At 37.3% G+C, this 22,246-nt stretch overlaps 1 protein-coding gene across 1 annotated transcript in view; it reads left to right on the top strand.

The window, feature by feature from the left end:
* Nucleotides 1-22,246, top strand: part of ENPEP (glutamyl aminopeptidase) — an 86,558-nt gene that overhangs the window by 12,415 nt on the left and 51,897 nt on the right. Inside the window, exons 3-6 of the mRNA XM_029941934.1 lie at nucleotides 408-539; nucleotides 17,452-17,572; nucleotides 20,191-20,345; nucleotides 21,086-21,199. Of these exons, the coding sequence (XP_029797794.1) occupies nucleotides 408-539; nucleotides 17,452-17,572; nucleotides 20,191-20,345; nucleotides 21,086-21,199 (522 nt within the window). The remainder of the gene's footprint in view (nucleotides 1-407; nucleotides 540-17,451; nucleotides 17,573-20,190; nucleotides 20,346-21,085; nucleotides 21,200-22,246) is intronic.

The raw sequence follows: 22,246 nt of genomic DNA, 5'->3' as shown, positions 1-22,246 counted from the left end.
CGGTGATTGCCCTCCCTGAACAAACAATTGCTTAGTGCCTTCTGTGTGCGAGGCATTGGGCACTAGCCTATTCTTCATTGATGGATTCACTATCCCCTTAAATATTATGGTTGGGATTGTATATTTAATGTAGAAAGACAAATGAGTTCCTGTATCCTAGTCAAAGTTGTATTTTCCCTGAGAAACCTCACATAGTATATAGTTCAGTCACTCTTTAACAGGACTAAAAATGAGTGCTCTTTCCATCAGTCTTTTCCAGTATCACCATTTAGGGGTAAAAAGAAATTTTACTCCTAAGCTTTGACAAAGGATTCCTGACTCAAAATCCAGGTTTGGAGGAATCATTTGTTTGTCTTGTCTATGACTTATCTTTTGATAAATACAAGATTATCTTTTGTTTTCAATAGAAAGAAGAGTCGGTGGATGATAAATGGACTAGAACAACTTTTGAGAAGTCTGTCCCTATGAGCACCTACTTGGTGTGCTTTGCTGTACATCAATTTGACCGTGTTAACAGAACATCAAAAAGGGGAGTACCTGTGAGTCCCATTATACTTAAAAATTTTTTCTACCTAGGCAGTTTTGACTAGTTTTCTATTTTTTTAATGTTTGTTTGTTCCCCACATAACAGACTAAGAAAGCCCATTAGTCACCAGAGTCTGTGAGCTCACTGGTAGACGCACTGGAAATACAGAAAATCATCAGTGGAAAGGACACGTGAAAAATAAACACAGCAGACATAGGAATGAATAGTTTTGAATTTTTTTAAAGGGAAAATTCACTACAAATCTAAAATAGCTCCCAAGTATATCAGCACACGTATATTAAAATATTTGAGCATGCCCAATTTAGTGAAGTGGTTGAATATAGGAGTTTAGGTTGGGTCCTGAATGGAGACCAGAGAGGTAGGAGGAAACCACAGGAAGATGAATGTTCTTCAAAGTTTGCAATGCCATTCCTATGTGTAATTCAAAATAAGGCAACAGCAAAGTGCCAAAAAGCATATTTAGAGTGTAAGAGATAAGCAAGGTTTTAAAAATCAAGATGAATAATTCAGTAAGTTTCTTTTGAAAGCATAAATCCTTTTACCTAATTATTCTTCTCATTCTGGAGACTTCCATTTTGCTCATGCCTTAAATATGTGCTTAATCTGTCTTTTGGTTAGTCCACCTCTGTGTTATATATCATATATATAAAACCTCATAATCTTTACAATATAACTATATAAGGAAAAAATCATCACTCCTATTTTACAGATGAGAGAATTGAAACATAGTATGTTTAGGTACTTTGTTCAAGATCACCCCACTGGCAAGTGGTAGATACAGCACACTGCTAAACTTTCTGAAATATGATATTCTGAAAATATCTTTACCTCTTCACCAATCACTGGAGGGAAGGGATGAATTTCTTTATTTCCTATGAAACTATCTCCTAAGGAAATTTACCTTAATGTTGGTATAGTAGGAGTCGAGTGTGGTTTCTGGCATGCTGCATTTACTGTAACCAAATTATAGCAAATGAGGGAATGTACTAATACCTTTTCAAAGGGGCTGTATATCATGATGACTTTTATCGTCCCTTATCACATGTGTTGCTTTGATATGGCCTTCAGTCATGATAGAGAGCGCTGCCAGAGGCTAATATATAATATTAGGTGTAAAAAAGAAATGCTGCTGGAAAGAGGAATTTTTTCTTTCTTTTATTATTTTTTTAATGTTTATTTATTTTTGAGACAGAGAACAAGTGGGGAAAGGGCAGAGAAAGGGAGACACAGAATCTGAAGCAGGTTCCAGGCTCTGAGCTGTCAGCACAGAGCCCAATGTGGGGCTTGAACCCACAAGCTGTGAGATCATGACCTGAGCTAAAATCAGATGCTTGACCAACTGAACCACCCAGGTGCCCCTGAAATTGTTTTTTCTATATTGTGCTGAATGTTCTTGCTGGCACTCCTCCTGCTTAATGTAGAGGTGAGAGCCTTAGTCCAGCTTGTTTTTTCTCATAGACTCCACAGTCATAGAATTTTCATCTGCAGGTGCTTTCTTCATCGCCTGCAATTCAGCTGCATGAATGTTTTTTCATCATGTGCAGGTGTTTTCTACACCAATTTTTTTCTAACATAATTATTGTATTTGGGTCAAGTTTTTTATTTTGGGTGAAAATGCCAAGGCAAAGCAGAAAGTTTAAACAATTCACTAGTGCTGATGTAATTTCATAAAAAGAAAACGTAGGGGCACTTGGGTGGCTCAGTTACTTAAGTGTTTTACTTTGGCTTAGGTCATGATCTCAGCTCCCCATCAGGCTCTCTGCTGTCCACTCAGAGCCTGCTTCAGATCCTCTGTCCCCCTCTCTCTGCCCCTCCCCCACTCACATACACTCTCTCTCCCTCAAAAATAAATAAGCATTTAAAAGAAAAAGAAGAAGAAAATGCAGCCAACTCGTCAGTAGCTGACCATGTACTTGGAGTTATTTCCTATAGTGACAGTGAGTTTGGATTTCCAGTTCGCCTGGTCCTCTGACCAAGAATATTGATCTGTAAGGCAGTGATAGTGGCTGGCTGAGTCATCAGAGCCCATGCCAGTTACTTAACTGAGCTGTAATGATGGATTTTGTATAAAGGTATTAGATGACATAATGGAAGATATAATTTGCAGAAGATCCCAATGTCCTTTGAGTGGTAAATATTTCTTCAATATCAGAGCTGAGTGCATAATATTCTTTTGTAAATCTGGTAAAGTTTTCACCATTTGGGTAGGAAATGAAGATTGTCATAATATATTGCTTTCTGATTATCTATTTGGTAAAAGAGAAACAGAAAGCTATAATCTCTTTGGACACTTCCTAGAGACTCTGGGTCAGGAGAATTCAGTGAAAGTGAAACGTGGAGCTAAACAAAGTAGGGGCCCTTCCTTCCACCCCATCTGCAGAGAAGACAGGCAACCAGATTTTTCCCTCCTGCAAAACCTGGTAGGGCTGTTTTCTATAAAAGGTAAACAGAACCCTTACTAGAGAACTTGGCAAGGTATCTAGTATGAATGTCAATTTATGGTAAATCCCGCCTTGTTGGCATCTGAGAGGCTCCCTGCCGGGCTTTTCCTACCCACTCATTCTAAATTGAAATCTAACAGTTAACACTCAAACACAAATGCCCCCCATTCTAGAAATAATGAAAAGGAAACCAAGTCCTTAAATACACTTACATGTGGCATAAATGGAAATGCAAACCAACCTCAGTACTACATTTTTAGAGCTGAACAGACAACTTAAGAAAAACAGGCATAGGAGGGACACAAAAAGCATAAAAGAGAAAATTAAAGGCAAATAAACAGAAAAACACAATGGGGGCAATAGTAATAATTGGGGAGACTACAGAGAATTCCAAAAATAGCCATAAAAAATTAAACGTTCTCATCTCTACAACCTTTAATTATAATTCTCAGATTCAAAAAGATATGATCACCATAAAATGGAAACAGAAAACTATGAGAAAACAATCAGGAATCAGTCCAAATTTAAAAAAAACATGATCTCCAAAGCATAATCTGGCTCTGACCCCCAGCAACCCATTACTAATTACCAATAAGCTTATGGCTTCAGTTCCTGCCAACTGCCTTGTATTTTTTATCAAGTTCATGGAGATGTTTATATTGTTTAAAGTCCTAATATGTGTTGTGCGTTTTCCCCTTTTTCCACTGCATCTATCATCTCAGGATGCGGGGGTCCTCAAATTATTAATCTACTGTACCATCTTGATCCAAAGTCCCTATACTTTTATTTTAGTTTTTAAAAACTAAAACTAGGTATCTTTTGTGTAATACAATACTTTTAGTAGAAAGTTCATGAACCAAAAAATACTTTGCTTCTGACAGTATTATTCTGGTGCATTAATCACTTGTTATTCATAATCAGATTATATTGTATAATCAAGAATCCTTATTACCCTTATTAAACTCTCTTGAGTATGTTCACCATTCTGGCACTAGTTTCTTGATATCAATAAAATAGAATCCTGACCTATGTTCTTCTTAATTGTTTACTAGAGAGAGTATAGCAGATATTAGTAATTGAACTATTCATTATGCTTAAAATGTCCTTGTTTCTCATGAGAGAACATTGGAATAGAGGATTCGTGTCAAAAACATCGTTAAGAAGAAAGGGAACTGAATTTGGAAGATAGCTCAAAAGACTTTTAATTTTGTAGGTTTCCTTTGTGGAATACTATTTGCATTACATTGAATTCAGTCCTGAAAAATAAAATTTAGCAATAATTGAGGCTAGCCATTGTTGGAAAGACTTTTTACAACTCTGTTAATAAGAAATCTCCTTTTTCAGGCTTAGTTGATTGTTTCAGAGTTTTAAAGTCAATAAAATCTTTAACGTAAATAAAATCTTCAGGTATTTATCCAAAGGAAATGAAAATACTAACTTGAAAAGATATATGCACCCCCTATGTTCATTATTTTTAAAATTTAATTTAATTACTATTTTATATTTATTTATTTATTTTAAATTTTATTTAAATCCAAATTAATTAAGATATAGTGTAATAATGGTTTTAGGAGTAAAATTTAGTGATTCATCACTTACATATAACACCCCATGCTCATCCCAACAAGTGTCTTCCTTAGTACCCGTCAACCATTCGGCACATTCTCCCCCCACCTTCCCTCCAGCAACCCTCAGTTTGTTCTCTGTATTTAAGTGTCTCTATGGTTTGCCCTCCTCCTGTTTTTATCTTATTTTTCCTTCTCTTTCCCTATGTCCATCTGTTTTATTTCTTCAATTCCACATTTGAGTGAAATCAAATGGTATTTGTCTTTCTCTGACTTATTTTGCTTAGCATAATACATCCTAGTTCCATCTGCATTGTTGCAAATCATAAGATTTCATTCTTTTTGATGGCTGAGTAATATTGATAGGGTTTCTGTAAGCTTTGGGGTGCGTGTGACCCTTCGAATCAGCACATCTGTATCCTCTGGAGAAATACCTAGCAGTACAATTGCTGGGTTGTGAGGTAGCTCTATTTTGATTTTTTTGAGGACCCTCCATACTGTTCTCCAGAGTGGCTGTACCAGTTTGTATTTTCACCAACAGTGCAAAAGTGTTCTCCTTTCTCCACATCCTTGCCAACATCTGTTGTTTCCTGAGCTGTTAATTTTAGCTATTCTGACAGGTGTGAGGTGATATCTCATTGGGGTTTTGATTTGTATTTCCCTGATGATGAGGGGTGTTGAGCGTCTTTTCATGTGTTTATTGGCCATCTGGATGTCTTCTTTGGAAAAATGTCTACTCATGTCTTCTGTCCATATCTTCACTGGATTATTTGAGTTTTCTGGGGGGCGGTATAGAGTTTGATAAGTTCTTTATAGATTTTGGATACTAGCTCTTTATCTGATTGGCCGTTTGCAAATATCTTCTCCCATTCCGCAAGCTGCCTCTTAGTTTTGTTGATCATTTTCTTTGCTGTGCGGAAGCTTTTTATCTTGATAAAGTTCCAATAGTTCATTTTTGCTTTTGTTTCCCTTGCCTCCAGAGACATGTATAGTAAGAAGTTGCTGTGACCAAGGTCAAAGACGTTGTTATCTGTTTTCTCCTCCAGGATTTTGATGGTTTTTTGTCTTGCATTTAGGTCTTTCATCCATTTTGAGTTTATTTTTGTGTATAGTGTAAGAAAGTAGTCCAGGTTCACTGTTCTGCATGTCTCTGTCTAATTTTCCCAACACGATTTGCTGAAGAAGCTGTATTTTTTCTATTGCATTGCAGCATTATTTTACAATAGCCAAGATATATGAACAACTTAAGTGTCAATTGATGGATGAATGTATAAATACACACACACATGTGTGCGTGCATGCACACACACACATACACAAACTCAGAAATATTATTCAGCTATTAAAGAAATCTTGCCACCTATGACAACATAGGTGGATCTTAAGGGCATCACACTAAGTGAAATAAGTCAAGAGAAAGACAAATACTATATGATTTCACTTATATGTGGAAACTAAGAAACAAAAATAAAAACAAACCAAAAAGGCTCATAGATACAGAATATATATTGGTTGTTACCAGAGGAGGGGGTGGGAAGTACATATAGTGGGTGAAGGGGGGTCACAAGGTACAAACTTCCAGTCATTAAAAAAAATAAGTTATGTGGTATGAAAAAATAAAATAGATGAAATCACTGGATTCTACTCTAGAAAAACAATCAGTACAGAGTGTAAAGATTATATGACTTTTGAATTATCTCTCAAACTATCAATAAAATATACTTCTGCTGTTTATATGGAAGTCAAATGTGGGGAAACAATATCCTTGATAAGCATGTCATTAACCTCTTAGGTGAGTTCAAAGTCTTCAATTGGGTGGTATTATATCCCATTTTCAAATCCAGAACAACATGGATTATGAATAAATTTTAAAGTTATAGGTTTAATACCCATACATTATAGAAAATATGGATGGATAAAAACAAGTATAAAAAAGGAAAATTAGGGGCACTTGGGTCACTCAGTCAGTTGAGTGTCTGACTTTGGCTCAGGTCATGATCTCCTGATTTGTGAGTTGGAGCCCCACGTCGGGCTCTGTGCTGACAGCTCAGAGCCTGGAGCCTGCTTCGCATTCTGTGTCTCCCCCTCTATCTGCCCCTCCCCTGGTCACACTCTGTCTCTCTCTGTCTCTCAATAATAAATAAACATTAAAAAATTAAAAAGGAAAAATGAAAATTACCATATATATAATCAAAGTTATTAGTTTTGTGATGGCATCTGAAGTACATTTGACCTATGACCTCAATATTTTTGCCTGAATTTTTAGCTTTGTACTAGCCTTCCAGGAACAAATTAAATGGTAAGAGTGATCTTGTTCCTGAGAAACAGTAAGTTCTAATTAGGACTTGGGTTTCTTTGGGCTTTGACCTCTGTCTTTTGTAAAGAGGGATGTGCAAAAAGGAGCAGTTACTTTGCTGGAGTTTATCTCAACTCGAGTCAAATTTTCCTTGGCTTTCATGACCAGAGGGAGGAAGTTGAGAGGGACTACTCACTAAGAGAGGCGGTATAACCCATTTAATCAGGTTTACACTATAACCATATTGATTTGATTAACTTAGTAAAAGAGATTGTATTGTGCCTGCTTCCAAAATATTACAGGATGATTCCTGAATAGAATTATACCTTTGAATGAATCTTTCCTACTGCCTATGTCTCTTACTTGCTTCTGGCTTGGTCCATTGTTGGTGGACTGGAAAGATTGAGGGCAGGAAATACATGTATGATGGTTTTTTTTAAAAAAATAAACTTTAGTTTTTAGAGGAGTTTTCGGTTTTATGCTATGGATTTTAATTTATGCATTTTCCTACATGGAAATAGTCTTCTTAGAAATAAGTTGCATTGTTCTAATACTCAAATATATTTTTAAACTTCTTATTTTAAAATAATTTTAGATTTACAGGTGTTGAAAAGATGCAATAGAGTTCTCATGAAACATTTACTCAGCTTCCTCCAAAGTTAACATCTTACAAAACCATTTATCATACATTCATCAAAACTAAGATATTAGCACTTGTAAAAAGCTATTAATTAGACTACAGACTTTATTTCAGTTTTGTCAGTTTTTCCACAAATGTGTTTTTTCTGTTCCAGGATCCAGTAGATGATACCACATGGTATTTAGTCATGATGTCTCCTTAATTTTGTCCAATTTATGGCATTTTCTCAGTCATTCCTTGTTTTTAATAATCTGGATACTTTTGAAGAGTATTGGACAGGTATTTTGTACAATATCCCTCAATTTGAGTTTATCTGAAGTTTTCTCATGATTAGAGTGGGGTTTTGGATTTGGAGGGGAGGCACCCTAGAGAGAAGGTACCTTTCTCATTAGATCATGTCAAGGGGCACAACACTATCAGCACAACTTCCTGCTGGTGATGTGAACTCTGATCATTTGGTTCCGGTGATATCTCCTAGGTTTCTCCAGTATAAATTACTATCTTTCTTTTCCAAATTCTATCTGTACAAGTGATCACTAAGTATAACCCATTCCCAAGAGGAAAGGGATTAAGCCCCACCTCCTAGAGGGAAGACTATCAAAGAATTTAGAGATACATGTTATAGCCACCTCAGCAAATAATAACTAAATACAGGGAGAGAGAATTAAAGGTAATACATATCCTTTTACTCCTTAAACCTTTGACCCCTCATTGCCGAATTCACCAGTGGGTCTTGCCTGTAGCCATTCTCAGTCTAACGACAATTTTCTACCTCAGAGCTATTTTTGACAAACGTTTATTTTATTATTTTAAAAAAGACATTTTTTGCTGTGGCTTTGTAAAGTTTTCAGAATGAGTTCAATTTCAACAACGTTTTTATGAGCCTTTTAAAAATAATTCACTCCTTTATGGAAAGGCTAGACTAAATTAGTGGCTCTCAACCTTCCCCAAAAGAATGTATTCAATCCAGGAAGCCATAGAAGATTGCTAATGATTCGCATGCTTTATTTAAATTTACAAAAAGGTAAACATAATATTAATTTAAAAATATAAAATTTAATAAGGTAAGTTAGAATTTTTTAATGTTGGGTCTTTGTTTTAAAAGAATTCTTCAGTAATTATAATCATAAGGCACCAAATAACTCACAGTTTGACTCAAATGAAAAGCAAGCTACCAACAAATTTTTCATGTAACCTAAGAGACAGTGCTTCTCAAACAGCACCTAACAGCAGCTGAGTTATAAACTCAACATTCTGGATCCATTTGAACTTGCAAAGCTGTAGCAGAAAAATAGTTCTTAGTCACCCAAACATTGAACCAACGTTTTGTGTATTTATAATAATTTATCCATAGGGAAGGGGTGCTAGAATTTAGGAAGAATACCCCACAGTACTGGGATCAGACAGCCTCAAACAAAACTTAAAATACCCCTTTGGAGTGCCTGGGTGGCTCAGTTAGTTAAGCGGCTGACTTCAGCTCAGTTCATGATCTTGCAGTTTGTGAGTTTGAGCCCCGTATCGGCCTCTGTGCTGACAGCCCAGAGCCTGGAGCCTGCTTCAGATTCTGTGTCTCCTCTCTCTGCCTTTCTCCTGCTCATGCTCTGTCTGTCTCTCAAAAAAATTTTTTTTTTAAATTAAAAAAAACCTTAAAACACCCAGATGTATCACTATTCCTTTCTGCCAAGCATTTCTCTACCACAACTCTGCCTATTGCTGGAAGAACATTTAGAAGAGCAGAGACCTACACAATTAAACACACTAATGGTGTATGTAGTAACACTAACTATGTACCTTCAATATGAATTTATGGAATTAAAAACAATACAGAACTATTTTCCTTTTCTTACTCTGGCTACCTCTGCAATGATAACAAAACAGAGTGTATCTTCATTAGGGTGTTTTATTAGCCTTTATTGAGTCCCTACCACATGCCTAAAGAGGATGCTTAGCCCTGAAGGGAATGAAATATGCTAAGATAACTATGCTTCATTTGCGATTATGAAACAGGTGGACACCACTGTCCAGTGTCACCCAAAATGTTTTCAGGTCTTTGCTGGTCATACCATCTGTTTCAATGCCAAAGATCTCACCCTCTGTTTGAGGTGCCCTGCAAGGGTCCTGGGCTCTGTAAAGGGATATACCTACATGGAGCAGTTCAGATAAGACTATCTGTAGTGAACCTCTGGAGATGAATAGGTGCTAATTTAGCTGGGTGATGGTCTGTAGAAAGGCAGACTGTTGTTAACAGGCTAAGTACAGGGGTGCCCGGGTGGCTCAGGTAATTAAGCGCCCAACTTCAGCTCAGGTCAGGTCATGGTTTGTGGGTTCAAGCCCCACGTCAGGCTTATGGTTTGTGGGTTCAAGGCCCACATCAGGCTCTGTGCTGACAGCTCAGAGACCGGAGCCTGCTTCAGATTCTGTGTATGTGTCTCTCTCTGCCCCTACCCAACTTGTGCTCTGTCTCTGTCTCTCGAAAATAAATAAACGTTAAAAATTAAAAAAAAATAGGTCAGGTACATGTAATTTATAGAACATAAATAATAGAAAAGGCATTATTAATTATGCTGGGACAAGACATGTAAACAGATAAGCAACAGACTTACATTTCGGGGCAAACCTGGATGTATGGTCATCTTTTTCAATAGCAAACACTCAACAAAGACATTAAGGACATGGACCCAGGGCACAGCTGACCCACAGTGCTGTCAGGTGGTGGTGGGAATCTTGCAGGCATTGGCTCGGCTTCTGACTAGGGGGGCGTGAGAGAGTGGTGACTCATAGTCTGTCCAAGCTGATGCCTCTCTGTTCTCATGCTCTTCTAAGTTCAGTGCCTTCACCTCAGACCCTAAGATGTGCTTCCACCTCACTACCCCTTTCCTGGCACAAGTAACTTTAATGTCATTTTTTGAAGGAAAGCTGTCTGGATCTTCCTCTGTTCTCGTTCCCATCTATTGTTACAGCATAAGTTCTGTGGTTGCTTTTTTTCCTTGGCCTACTGCTTTTTTTCTAAAAAGCTCACTCTTCCTTCTTTCCTCTCTCTCTCTCTCTCTCCCCCTCTCTTTCTTTCTTCTATCTATTTAGAGAGCATGATCAGGGGAGGGGGAGAGAGGGAAGGAGGGAGAGAGAGAGAGAATCCCAAACAGGCTCAATGCTGTCAGTGCAGAGCCTGATGTCAGGCTTGATCTCACAAATAGTGGGATCATGACCTGAGCTGAAATCAAGAGTCAGATGCTTACCCTTTACCACCTGAGCCACCCAGCAGTCCCTGAAAGCCTTTCTAACCAGGCTTTTGCAAGTCATAAGGATTTGGCTTTCAAATTTATTGTGTGGGTACGAAAAGCCTATTTTGGGAGTCAAAAACTCTTTATTTTCCCTCCTTGTATTCTCTTAATGTTCCTAATGGTATGCAGATATTGCCCACATATAAGGAAGTGCAGATAAAGAAAATCACAGAGGTTAATAATTCAATATATTATCTGCAATGATATCAGTGTTCTCGATGGGATGCATAAAACTCTTACATGTCAAGCACTGCTTTGCATACCAGCTGGTTTTATGCTCACAATCACAGCCGATTGGTGCTGTTGTTTATCTCTATTTTGCAGCTAGGGAAAATCAGGCTTCATTCATAGGATAGAGAAAAGAGGCAGTCTGATATAGTAACGACCAAACTGGGCTGAATCCTAGTGTCAGTTTCACCCTCACCTTCATTGGTCTCATGTACCCAGTGAGGAAGTTTCTTTTTAAAACACTTCAAACTGTAAAATCTGATGTAGAGTCTACAATTCTTCTCTAAAACCACATGGCTAGTTGTATATTAAAATTCAGAATTTTTTTGACGTGTAAAAGTAGTTACAAATACGGCATATTTTTGAGTAACTACAGCAGGATCGAGGGCAGCACCTTACCATCAAAGAATAATATTTCTGCAGCAATGTTTTTGCGGTAAGAAAAATAAGGATTATAAAAACTATTTTTTCAGGTCAGATGAGTCTGCAAAGTTAGTTTGCTCTGAACACATAAAAAGCTTTATATTTTTGGAACTCTTTGTATTTTATTATTGTGAAAACTGGAGTAGTGAAACTTGTCAGTGATGCAAAATGTTATATTCTATTATTGTTCATCATACCAGATATGTAGAATTGATGCATAGAGTGATACACTGCATAGAAAGTGATTCTCACATCACCTGGAAATTTTACAGTGCTCCATGGGACTAAAGATTAATCATAGTGATGACACATAAAGGAAATGACAGCAACCAATCAGGTTCCTAATTCTCATGGATGTAAATTCCTTCTTCCAAATTCCTGGAGACACTTGAATAAAAGGGACAATATTAAGAACTCCAAAAGCCTTCTTTACAGGCGATTCCCATATGTTAAGAGAAAAGTAACAGCAACAACAATGATAAAGCAGATATGTCACCCCTCCCAAAAGAATAATCAGCTGAATATATGCATTGGAAGGCACAGACTTTAAATCTGACACTAGCTCCATGGATTCAGTGCTTCGAGATATGACTCGGGGTATATCAAAGTCATTTAATTTATTCAGGGAGCTTGCTACCTCTACAAACTAAATACATGCATACACATTAGGTTCTTAAAGCCTTACAAACTTTATAAAGCTTATATTTAAACTATATTTGACCTTTAATAGAGTTCTTGAATAATAAAAGATAAACTGACTCTTTTAAAAGGCAAGAAGAAGAAAGAATATACATGCATCTCTTCTTCTTCATTCCAAACTGTTTCAATATTGCCAGTCATATGTTTAAAACAATCAAATCATCTCAGTAAAGCAAACACATAAACTAAGAGGATGGCAATTATTACAAAGTGATGACCATTCAGGGGTAATTTCCTGAACTTTGCCATTCAGGGGTAATTTCCTCAACTTTCAGGACAGAAGTGCTGAGGCTTGGCTGATGGTGGAGGAAGTCTAGCTACCTTTACTAATGCCCACAGGAAGGAGCAGGAGACACAGATGGAGCATAAGCTGAAGACCACGTCAGAGAGCAGGAAAAGCTGAGCAGAGGACAGGTGAAGGCATCAGCAGAGGGAAGAATGCTTAAATCACCAAATCTGAACATCACTGATGACCTTCTATGAAAGGGATGCCACCTGAAAGGATTTTGAAGCTTCAAATAGCACACAATGTTGGCAGTTGGCAGAGTCTTCAAGAATATGTTTATTATATATAGCAGATAGGGCACGCTTGTAGATAAACTTTGGCTGACTATGTTACACAATATTAGTGTCTGAATCTATATATTCTTTGATTGCTTACCTCAGATGTTCATAGCAATAGTCATAAAATATGATCCGTCATAAAAATTTATGGCTCTTCAAAATAAGGGTTACAGATCCCAGGTGATCTTCAGACTGGTTAGACTATAAAGACAGAACACACCTCTGTGGGCTTGAGTTTCTTAGAAACAAAAGAGGAAAGGACTGCTTTCATTTTGATTGAATTTGCATTAATATCAGTCTACCAACAGAAATCTAGAGAGTGAGAAAAACCAGAATATGTTGTCTTAGAAGCATTGCGCTCAAAGAGAGTCGATCCACTAGCCTGGGAAAGAAGGTCTGGTACAGAGTCCAGAGTCTTTCTCCACCTGAGGTTCCCACTGTTATCTCTTCTTCTCCTTAACTCACAGTGGTGAGTCTAGGGAATCACTGTTATCACTTCTTCCTCCTTCTCCCTCTTTCTCAACTCTTTTTCTTTGCTCAAACATTGTGTGTGGCACAAAGGTATGTGTAGATAACAGTGGAGGAAGTCGTGATGGAACTACCTTCCTGAAGTTTCTTAACGAAAATAGATATAGTAGAAATTCTGAGGAGGTTTTGACACCCTATTTAATTCACAGATGAAAAACTCTGAGAATTTCCGTGTCCAGTGGGGCTATCCTGTCTAGTCATGATGGTTTTGATTTCATAGGGGGCAATTACCTTTGTTCTGTACAGTGGCCACCAACTGGATCCTTAGTTTCACCTAACTTCTTAGAAAATGCATGTCATTGTTTACATAGAAAAAGAAAACAGTGAGAAATGTACCACCTCTCCGGGCAACTGAAACGACAAAGACAAACTTCAAAGGATTTTGGGATGAAAGTTGAGTGGATAGTGTCACCTTTAGAGAGAAAGATGAGTGCATCTTTACTTTTGCAAATAAAGCAAGAATGTCAATGACCGAGTGGATGTGGGAAGAGTGAGCCAGCACTGGGATTTCAGGGATGCTCCGTCAGTGCTTGTCCTTTATTTACTTTTTTAAAAACATTAATTTATTTATGTTGAGAAAGAGAACGTGCATGCACATGAGGAGGGGAGGGGTGGAGAGAAAGAGGGAGAGAGAATCCCAAGCAGGCTCTGAGTTGTCAGCACAGAGCCTGATGCAGGACTCAATCCCACTAACCATGAAATCATGACCTGAACCCAAGTCAAGAGTTGAATGCTTTACTGACTGAGCCACCCAGGCACTCCAGTACTTGTCCATTAAATTATTGGATCTTTTCACTGTTTTTCACATCCAATAAAAAATAACTCAAGATGTGTGTCTAAAAGAATACCAAAACTAGCTGTGCTTTTGGAAAACTAAAGGAAGAAAGTAGGCATAATTTTATTTCTTTTTTAGTTCTTTTTAAATTATGAGTCACCTGTTCCAGTTAGGTAGATGGGGTTGTATTTACCAAATGACTGCATATTTTACTTCACTGAGGGAAGTGAAGTACACTTCACTTGATTTCCTCACAGTTATTTTTTAAAAACTTCTTTTTTAGAGCAGTTTTAAGTTTACAATTAAATTGAAGGGAAGGTATGAATATTTTACATATACCTCTTGTCCCCACAAATGCATAGCCTCCCCAATTATCACCATTATTCCTCCAAATAGTAACTTTTTTTTAACCAAAGATGAACCTACATTGACACATCATAATATCCAAAATCCATAGTTTACCTTGGGGGTCGCTCTTGGTGTTGTACAGTCTATGGATTTGGACAAATGTAAAATGTTATTTTTGTATCATTATTATATCATACAGATTACTTTCTCTGAACTAATGTCCTCTGTGGTCCACTTATTCAGATTTCCTTCTTCCTCCACCTCCCAACCTCTAACAACTACTGATCTCTTTATTGTCTCCATAGTTTTGCCTCTCCCGAAATTAGTATCATTGGAGTTATACTGTACAAGGCCTTTTCAGATTGGCTTCTTTCAGTTAGTAATATGTATTTAAAATTTCTCCCTGTCTTTTCATGGGTTGATAGTTCATTTTTTGTTAGCACAGAGTAATATTCCATGGTCTGGATAGTTTATTGTCAAGTTGCTTTCCGTATAACACCCAGTGCTCATCCCAACAAGTGCCCTCCTTCATGCACCCCCATCAACCCTCAGTTTGTTCTCAGTATTTAAGAGTCTCTTATGGTTTGCCTCCCTCCCTCTCCTTAACTATTTTTTCCCATTCCCATCCCCCATGCTCCTCTGTTAAGTTTCTCCTGTTCCACATATGAGTGAAAACATATGGTGTCTGTCCTTCTCTGCCTGACTTATTTCGTGGCCACAGTTTATCTGTTTATCTACTGAATGACATCTTGGTGCTTCTAAGTGTTGGGAATTGTGAGCAAAGCTGCTATAGGCATTTACATGTGGGTATTTGTTGGACATATTTAAAAATCTTTACATAAATACAAAGGACACTATTGCTGGATCACATAGTAAGAGTGTATTTAGTTTTGTAAGAAGCTTCCAAATTGGCTTCCAAAGAGGCTGTACCATTTTTCATTCCCGGCATCAATGTATGGGAGCTCTACATCTTGCTAGCATTGTTGTTGTCTGCGGGGGACCAGCCCACGCACCCCAGTCGAAAGGTTCCGAGTAGGGGGTTGGTGTCAGCGCAGTATCTATAAGAAAGAAGACAGACAACGACAGACAAGACAGACAACGGGCATGGTGGAAAAGCCACACTTTACTTAGATGGCCAGGGTCTTATATACCATAGGTGATTACATCATTTCTTTAGTTGTTACATAGTTCAAGGTCTTTGAAGTGAAGACATGCTCCGGAAAGGATCGTGTTTAACAGGACAGGTGTAAATATTAGGAATTATCAAGTAATTGCAGAAGAGGGATTCCCTAATAATAGTCTGGCTCCAGGCAGAAGATGAGCCTGCAGATTTCTAGGAGGATATTTACCTTTCTTAAGACCCCTCATCAGTTATGCATGGGCAAGATGCTCATCCTGTAATAGGCAAATCTTTTGGCAGAGGCTTGTGGTTTACTCCCAACAGCAGACAAAGAGCTAGAAAGCAAAGTAAGGGGAGGGCTGGCGCCACTGACCCAACCAAGTTGATTCAAAGCCTAAAAGTATATGTCTCTTTACAAAGCAATGAGAAAATCACAGACAGGATGAATAAAAGCTACACGTGTGGCCCAGGAGACCAAATATTGTTTGAGGGTTAATTTTTGCCTACTGGACCCCAACAGTTGTCAGTGTTCCAGATATTGGCATTAGTGGGTGTGTCGGAGTACCTTATTGTTGCATCTCCTTGATGACGTACGATGGGGAACATCTTTTTGGCACACATTTGTCATCTCTGTATCTTCATTGAAGTGGTGTTTCTTAAGGCCTTTGGCCCATGTTTTAATCAGGTTGTTTCTTTTCTCCTTCTTACGTTTTAAGAGTTCTTTGTATATTTTGGGTAACAGTCCTTTATCAGATGTGTCTCTTGCAAATATTTTCTTCCAGTCTGTTGCTTGTCTTCTCATTCTCTTGACATTGTCTTTCACAGAGCGGAAGTTTTTAATGAAGTCCAAATTAAAAATTATTTCTTCCATAGATCAGGCTTTTGGTGTTGCCAGAAGTTACCTTCATACCTAAGGTCATCTAAGTTTTCTTCTATGTTATCTTCTAGGGGGTTTATAGTTTTGCATTTCACATGTAGGTCTGTGATCCCTTTTAAGTTAATTTTGTGCAGAGTGTAAGGTCTGTATCTAAATACATTTTTTTTGTTTGCACATGGAAGTTCAGTTGTTCCAGCACCATTGGTTAAAAACACTCTCTTTGTTCCATTGCATTGCCTTTGCTTCCTTGTCAAAGATCATTAGACTATTTTTATAGGGTTTATTTCTGGGCCCTCTGTTGTGTTGTACTGATCTTTTGTACTGTCTATTCTTTTGCTAATACCACATTGTCTTGATTAGTGTAGCTTATAATAAGTCTATAAGTCAAGTGGTATCAATCCTCCAACTTATTTTTTCTCCTTTAATATTGTGTTGGCTATTCTGGGTCATACATGCTTAAAATTGGAAAGTAAAAAGTCTAATACTTGGATTTGACTTATAAATCATGTCATAGGCACACAAATAGGGAATTGATATGGTTTGTCAAGATGCCTCAGAAAATTTTGAATCACTATATTTTAGACTCTGGGAGTAAAATAGTTAAAATATCAAAAGGGAAATTTGGGCAGTAATGGATAGAATAGTACAAGCAATAAAAATGTATCTAAGGGTTCTTTAGATGAGAAGATCGCATGACTTTCCTCAAAGGCAGGTTACACATGCACACGAGAGTGAGAGAGAGAGAAAGAAAGAAAGAGAGAAAGAAAGAAGGGAGGAAATTGATAGAAAAATAGGTAGACACATAGATATTAAGAATATATGTTCTAAGTAGAAAAAAGGAAGAACATTTAAAAATATATTGGACACTATGCCAACTATTGTGACTGACATTATTTCAAGTTATTGAAATTACTCAGAGTGTTATACAGTATTATTTCCTTTATACATCAGTCTCAGAGACATGAAGATTTGTCCAAAACCATTCAGAACTGAGATTCAAATAAGTCTCTACCTGGCTCCAAGGCTCACCTTCTCTCCACTATGTTATATGTCATATTTTTTGTGTGTTTAATCAAACAAAGAATAATTTTCACTGAATTTTTGTGTTTTGTTTAATAGCTCACTATATATGTCCAGCCAGAGCAAAAGCACACAGCCGAATATGCCGCAAACATAACTAAAATTGTGTTTGATTATTTTGAAGAATACTTTGCTATGAATTACTCTCTTCCTAAATTAGGTGAGACTCATCTTTTATTTTTTAATTTTTAATATTGCCTTTGCTTTCATCTAAGTTAAGTCATTTCCTCCAGCTTTAGCATTTTTAGCTCATAGACACCCCTTAGTCTTTTTATTATATGCCTAAAATATGTGTCTAATATTTCCTAGGTCTTGAAAGATGCATTTTGGATTCCTTCAAGAATAATGTCCTTACTCACTCTGTTCTTACCTGTTAAATGCATAGACTTTTACTTCCAAATAAAGATTATTGTGTGGAACTGCAGATGTTCATAATAATGGAGTCAGAAAGAACAACCTAGATTAGTTGATTTCAAAATCATTACTGTTGCAATAGCCTCCACTGCCCCTCTCGCATCAATGAGTTGATAACTAAAAGGGATGAATGATGCTATCGGAGTCCCATGTGCTTCCAGTCCTTCTGTTGTGCAAGACTAATTCTAGATTCTCCAGCAGTTAAAGTGAAACACACTGGTGCTCCTTTCATATGTGTATATATGTGTATATATATATATATATATATATATATATATATATATATATATATACATACATTTTTTTAATGTTTATTTTTGAGAGAGAGAGCGCGCGTAAGCAGGGGAGAGGCACAGAGAGAGGGAGACATAGAATCTGAAGCAGGTTCCAGGCTCCAAGCTCCTCAGCACAGAGCCCGATGCAGGGCTCCGACCCACAAACTGTGAGATCATGACCTGAGCTGAAGTCAGACACCCAACCGACTGAGCCACCCAGGCACCCCAATATGTATTTTTTCTAACTGGGGACACATTTTCTTTTTAAAATAAAAATAGGGCTATAATCAAAATGGTATGGATATGACCAATAGTGAAAATATCTGTATTTGTAAGCTTCAGTGATATTAGCAAAGACTTTAAATAAAACACTCATATAAATGTCCGTAGGGATAAAATGAAGGCACCAAGAAAACCAACAACCAAAAATTGATTTCTCTATTTTGGTTTATGCCTCTACTTCAACAAATTATCAGTGCAAAGTGACTGGGAAGTCAGATCCTCTGCACGGGAATGCCTGTGGCTCTGAGCCACTTTGTAGATGCTCCGCTTCCTCTTCAATGGCACCAGCTGCCACCTATTACAGAAAGAGACAGGAAGAGAAACGACTTTTCGTGAAAATCAGAATAATATTTATAAAATGTTAAGCACATCCATTTAGAAGTCTCTTCTCTACCTCACCTATGTGGGACTCTTAAAATTTTATTCTCTCTTTTCATTTTTTCTTCCTTATTCTCCCTTACTCCTCTTTATACTTTAAAATGAGTTTTCAACCCTTTCCAAGTTAACTCTTTCCTAGACTTTTTTTATGGATTACTTCTGTATTTATTACACTCCTCAGTTATTAAATACTCTAGAGTTAATTAATTATAATGCTAATATTCACTAGAGAAATGAGGTCACAAAAAAAGTCCCTTTGTTCAAAGGGAGAGAGAGAGAGAAAGTGAGAGTGAGAACGAGAGAGAGAGAGAGAGAGAGAGAGAGAGAGAGAGAGAGAGGTACAAATTATATTCCATAATAGTGTAGGAAATATTGGTCCTTGGAGGGACTATTTTTCCACCCTTTAAGTGGTGTTCTTGAGACAAAATAGCTAAACCCAAGAATGAAGATGACATGAAAAGGAAACTACTGCTGTCATCTTGATTTTTATTGAACCGATATGTTTTTCACTCCTTATAAAAACTTTAAGAATCCTTATTTTAACCAGAAAGGACCTTTTCTTATATGTTGGATAAAATTTTATTTTTATTTATGTGTCTCATTGAAATTCTGTGTAATTATACAGAAATTACATTTTTATTACAGTTCATTAACTGAAGAAGCTGTTAGTCTGTCCACTAACCAAGATCAAACGTTTCTGTTTGGGGTTTAATATGGAACTAATCAGCACTGCCTCTTCCTGTCATTATATCTAAGATTATAGGCCCAAAGAAAAATAAAGAATAGAAAGTCCTGGTAGAGTCTGACATCGTAGGTCTGGGAGAGAATTTAGAAAGAATACAGTCTATTTCATGTTGATCCAAATTATTTAATGCACACAAATGAATGGGAACCTATTCATTTAGTAGGGATTCAAGTTGATAAATTATGTAGAAACAGGAAAAAAGTGGAATTATATATTTTCTCTAATATTCTGCATCCTTGGATAGAAATATATCTCTCTGGAATTTGAAGCCCCACACTTCTAAATCTTCCTTTTAAAAACTTCACTTTCTTATTCCTCATAGCTTATTCTCCAAAGCAAATGGTCACTGTTACCTAAGTAAAAATCTTGGGGGAAAAAAGCTAATAAAAATGAAGTGCAGAGAGAAACAAAGATGTCAAATTACAGAGCACTGAAAAGAGCATTGCCATTAGTATCCTTCTTTGAAAAATAGAAGACACATTGATATCTGGAGTCAACAGGAAATGTTCCATGGAAAGTTTGAGTGCCTGAAGACTGAAAAGTTCAGTAGATTATTGTTTTTCATTCTAAGAAATTATTTTTAGCCTTTTTAAAAAACATTCATCCAAAGAACTTAATTTGGTAAGAAATGTTATAAACAAATGCAAAGAAGTATTTCTCATGGGACTGTTTCTTTTTCCATAGATGAAATTGCTATTCCAGACTTTGGCACTGGAGCTATGGAAAACTGGGGACTCATCACTTACAGAGAAACCAACTTGCTTTATGACCCTCAGGAATCAGCCTCATCAAACCAGCAGAGGGTGGCCAGTGTGGTTGCCCATGAACTTGTGCATCAGGTATAGAATCTTAGCACCAAATTACCTTGTTTTCTTTTAATGTTTATTTATTTATTTTGAGAGAGAGAGAGAGAGAGAAACTGAGAACGAGAACGAGACTGAGATCGAGAGAGAGAGAGAGAGAGAAAGAGAGAGAGAGAGAGAGAGAGCGAGCAAGCACGTGCGAGCACACACAGGCTGGAAAGGGGCAGAGAGGCTCTATCAGTGCAGAGCCTGATGCGGATCTTGAACCCACGAACCACAAAATCATGACCTGAGCCGAAATCAAGAGTCAGACCCTTAACTGAGCCACCCTGATGCTCCTCAAATTTTTGCTTATTTCTTTAAAGTGGCTTAAGACCATAGGAATAACTGAAATTAATAATAACTTCACAAATACAAAACAGCCAATCAGAAAATCCTACTTGAAAGACTTTCTTAGTGCTAGTAAATATTTTACCACAAGTGAGACACATTGTTTTGCCGTTAGTAAATATACAGGAATCCTTGCTATAACTTTAGTCCCAGTAATACCTAAATAAAGGCAATGAACTAAAGATAATTTAAGATCATTTAAAAATCAGGAGAAATGGAAAAAAAATCAGGAGGAATATGCAGGAAATAAATGCTAGTTAAGCACAATACCTGCCACTTTTGTATCAAGTGACATTTTCATGGACAAATAAATGTATTGAAATTTTCTAGGCCTCTCTACCTCAAGCGTACAAATTTAACTATCTCTTTATTGCTTATAATTCCAGTGGTTTGGAAATATTGTGACCATGGAATGGTGGGAAGACTTGTGGCTGAATGAAGGCTTTGCTTCCTTCTTTGAGTTCCTGGGAGTAAGCCAAGCAGAAGAAGAGTGGCAAATGGTGAGCCCTAACCACATAAGCTCTCAATGTCGATTTTCCTCATGCAAAGTGACTGGAATAAGGACAGTGTCCTTGAGTCAGGGGCCTGGTGTGATGGTGAACTGGGTAGCCACGCCTGTTGTGTGCACAAAGTAGAGTCGGTCAGCTCCACTGAACTCTATCTCCCTCAGGGCGAGTGCCCAGGCCTCAGAGAGCAATTGACTAGCCCAGTCTTATCCTTGAAAAGGTCCCTTAATAACCTGTGTCAAAGCAGGAAAAAAATAGTGACCTTAGGCAATGCATATTTAATTTAATTTTAAGTGGCTGCAGTGCTAGTCCTTTGAAAAATCTCTAAGTCTAATTTTGCAAACAACTTAGTTTACAGAGGTTTCTGAAACAGTGTGGTAAAGAGATAAGAGCATCAACTTAGTGTTATAGGAAGTGTGACCTTGAGCAAGTGACATATCCTGAGTCGGTTCTCTCCTTTATAAAAGAACATTGTTCTCTCTCTTATAAGCCTAAAAGCTCTTAAAAATACATGTAACTACCATTATCCTACCTCATGTCCCTAGGGGCCTGGAACAAAGGTGTCTGTGAACCCTAAAGGTACTTTTTTTTTTTTTTTTCTGAAAAGCTAAATCTGTCTTTATCTCTGTTTGGATGGTGTTGGTATGCGTATCTGTTAGTATCTATGAAAGCTAAGTGTGTAGATTCGTAGTAGAGAATTACAGAAGGCTGGGTACCACAGAGACCACTGCCCTCTACTGGACAAAATAAAAAGAAAACTTTGAATGCATGAAGCCTTTGGCCCCTTCCACAACCTATCTTAAGAAGTGAAAAATTTAACTTGCAATCATTCCTGCTTTAGAACTTTAATCGACATCAGGGTTTTTCAACCATGGAACTATTGATATTTGGGCCAGATAATTCTGGAGTGGTTGACAATGGTGGAGACTGTCCTGTATTGTGTAGGATATTTAAGAGCATCCCTGGCTTATATACACGAGATGTAAGTAACCCCCCCTCCCCAGTTGTAAAACCAAAAATGTGTCCATATATTTCCAGATG

This window comes from Suricata suricatta, chromosome 1, assembly GCF_006229205.1.
Source record: "Suricata suricatta isolate VVHF042 chromosome 1, meerkat_22Aug2017_6uvM2_HiC, whole genome shotgun sequence".
Taxonomy (NCBI): domain Eukaryota; kingdom Metazoa; phylum Chordata; class Mammalia; order Carnivora; family Herpestidae; genus Suricata; species Suricata suricatta.
Note: the sequence above shows the minus strand (reverse complement) of the source record. Positions and strands in the feature narration are given on the sequence as shown.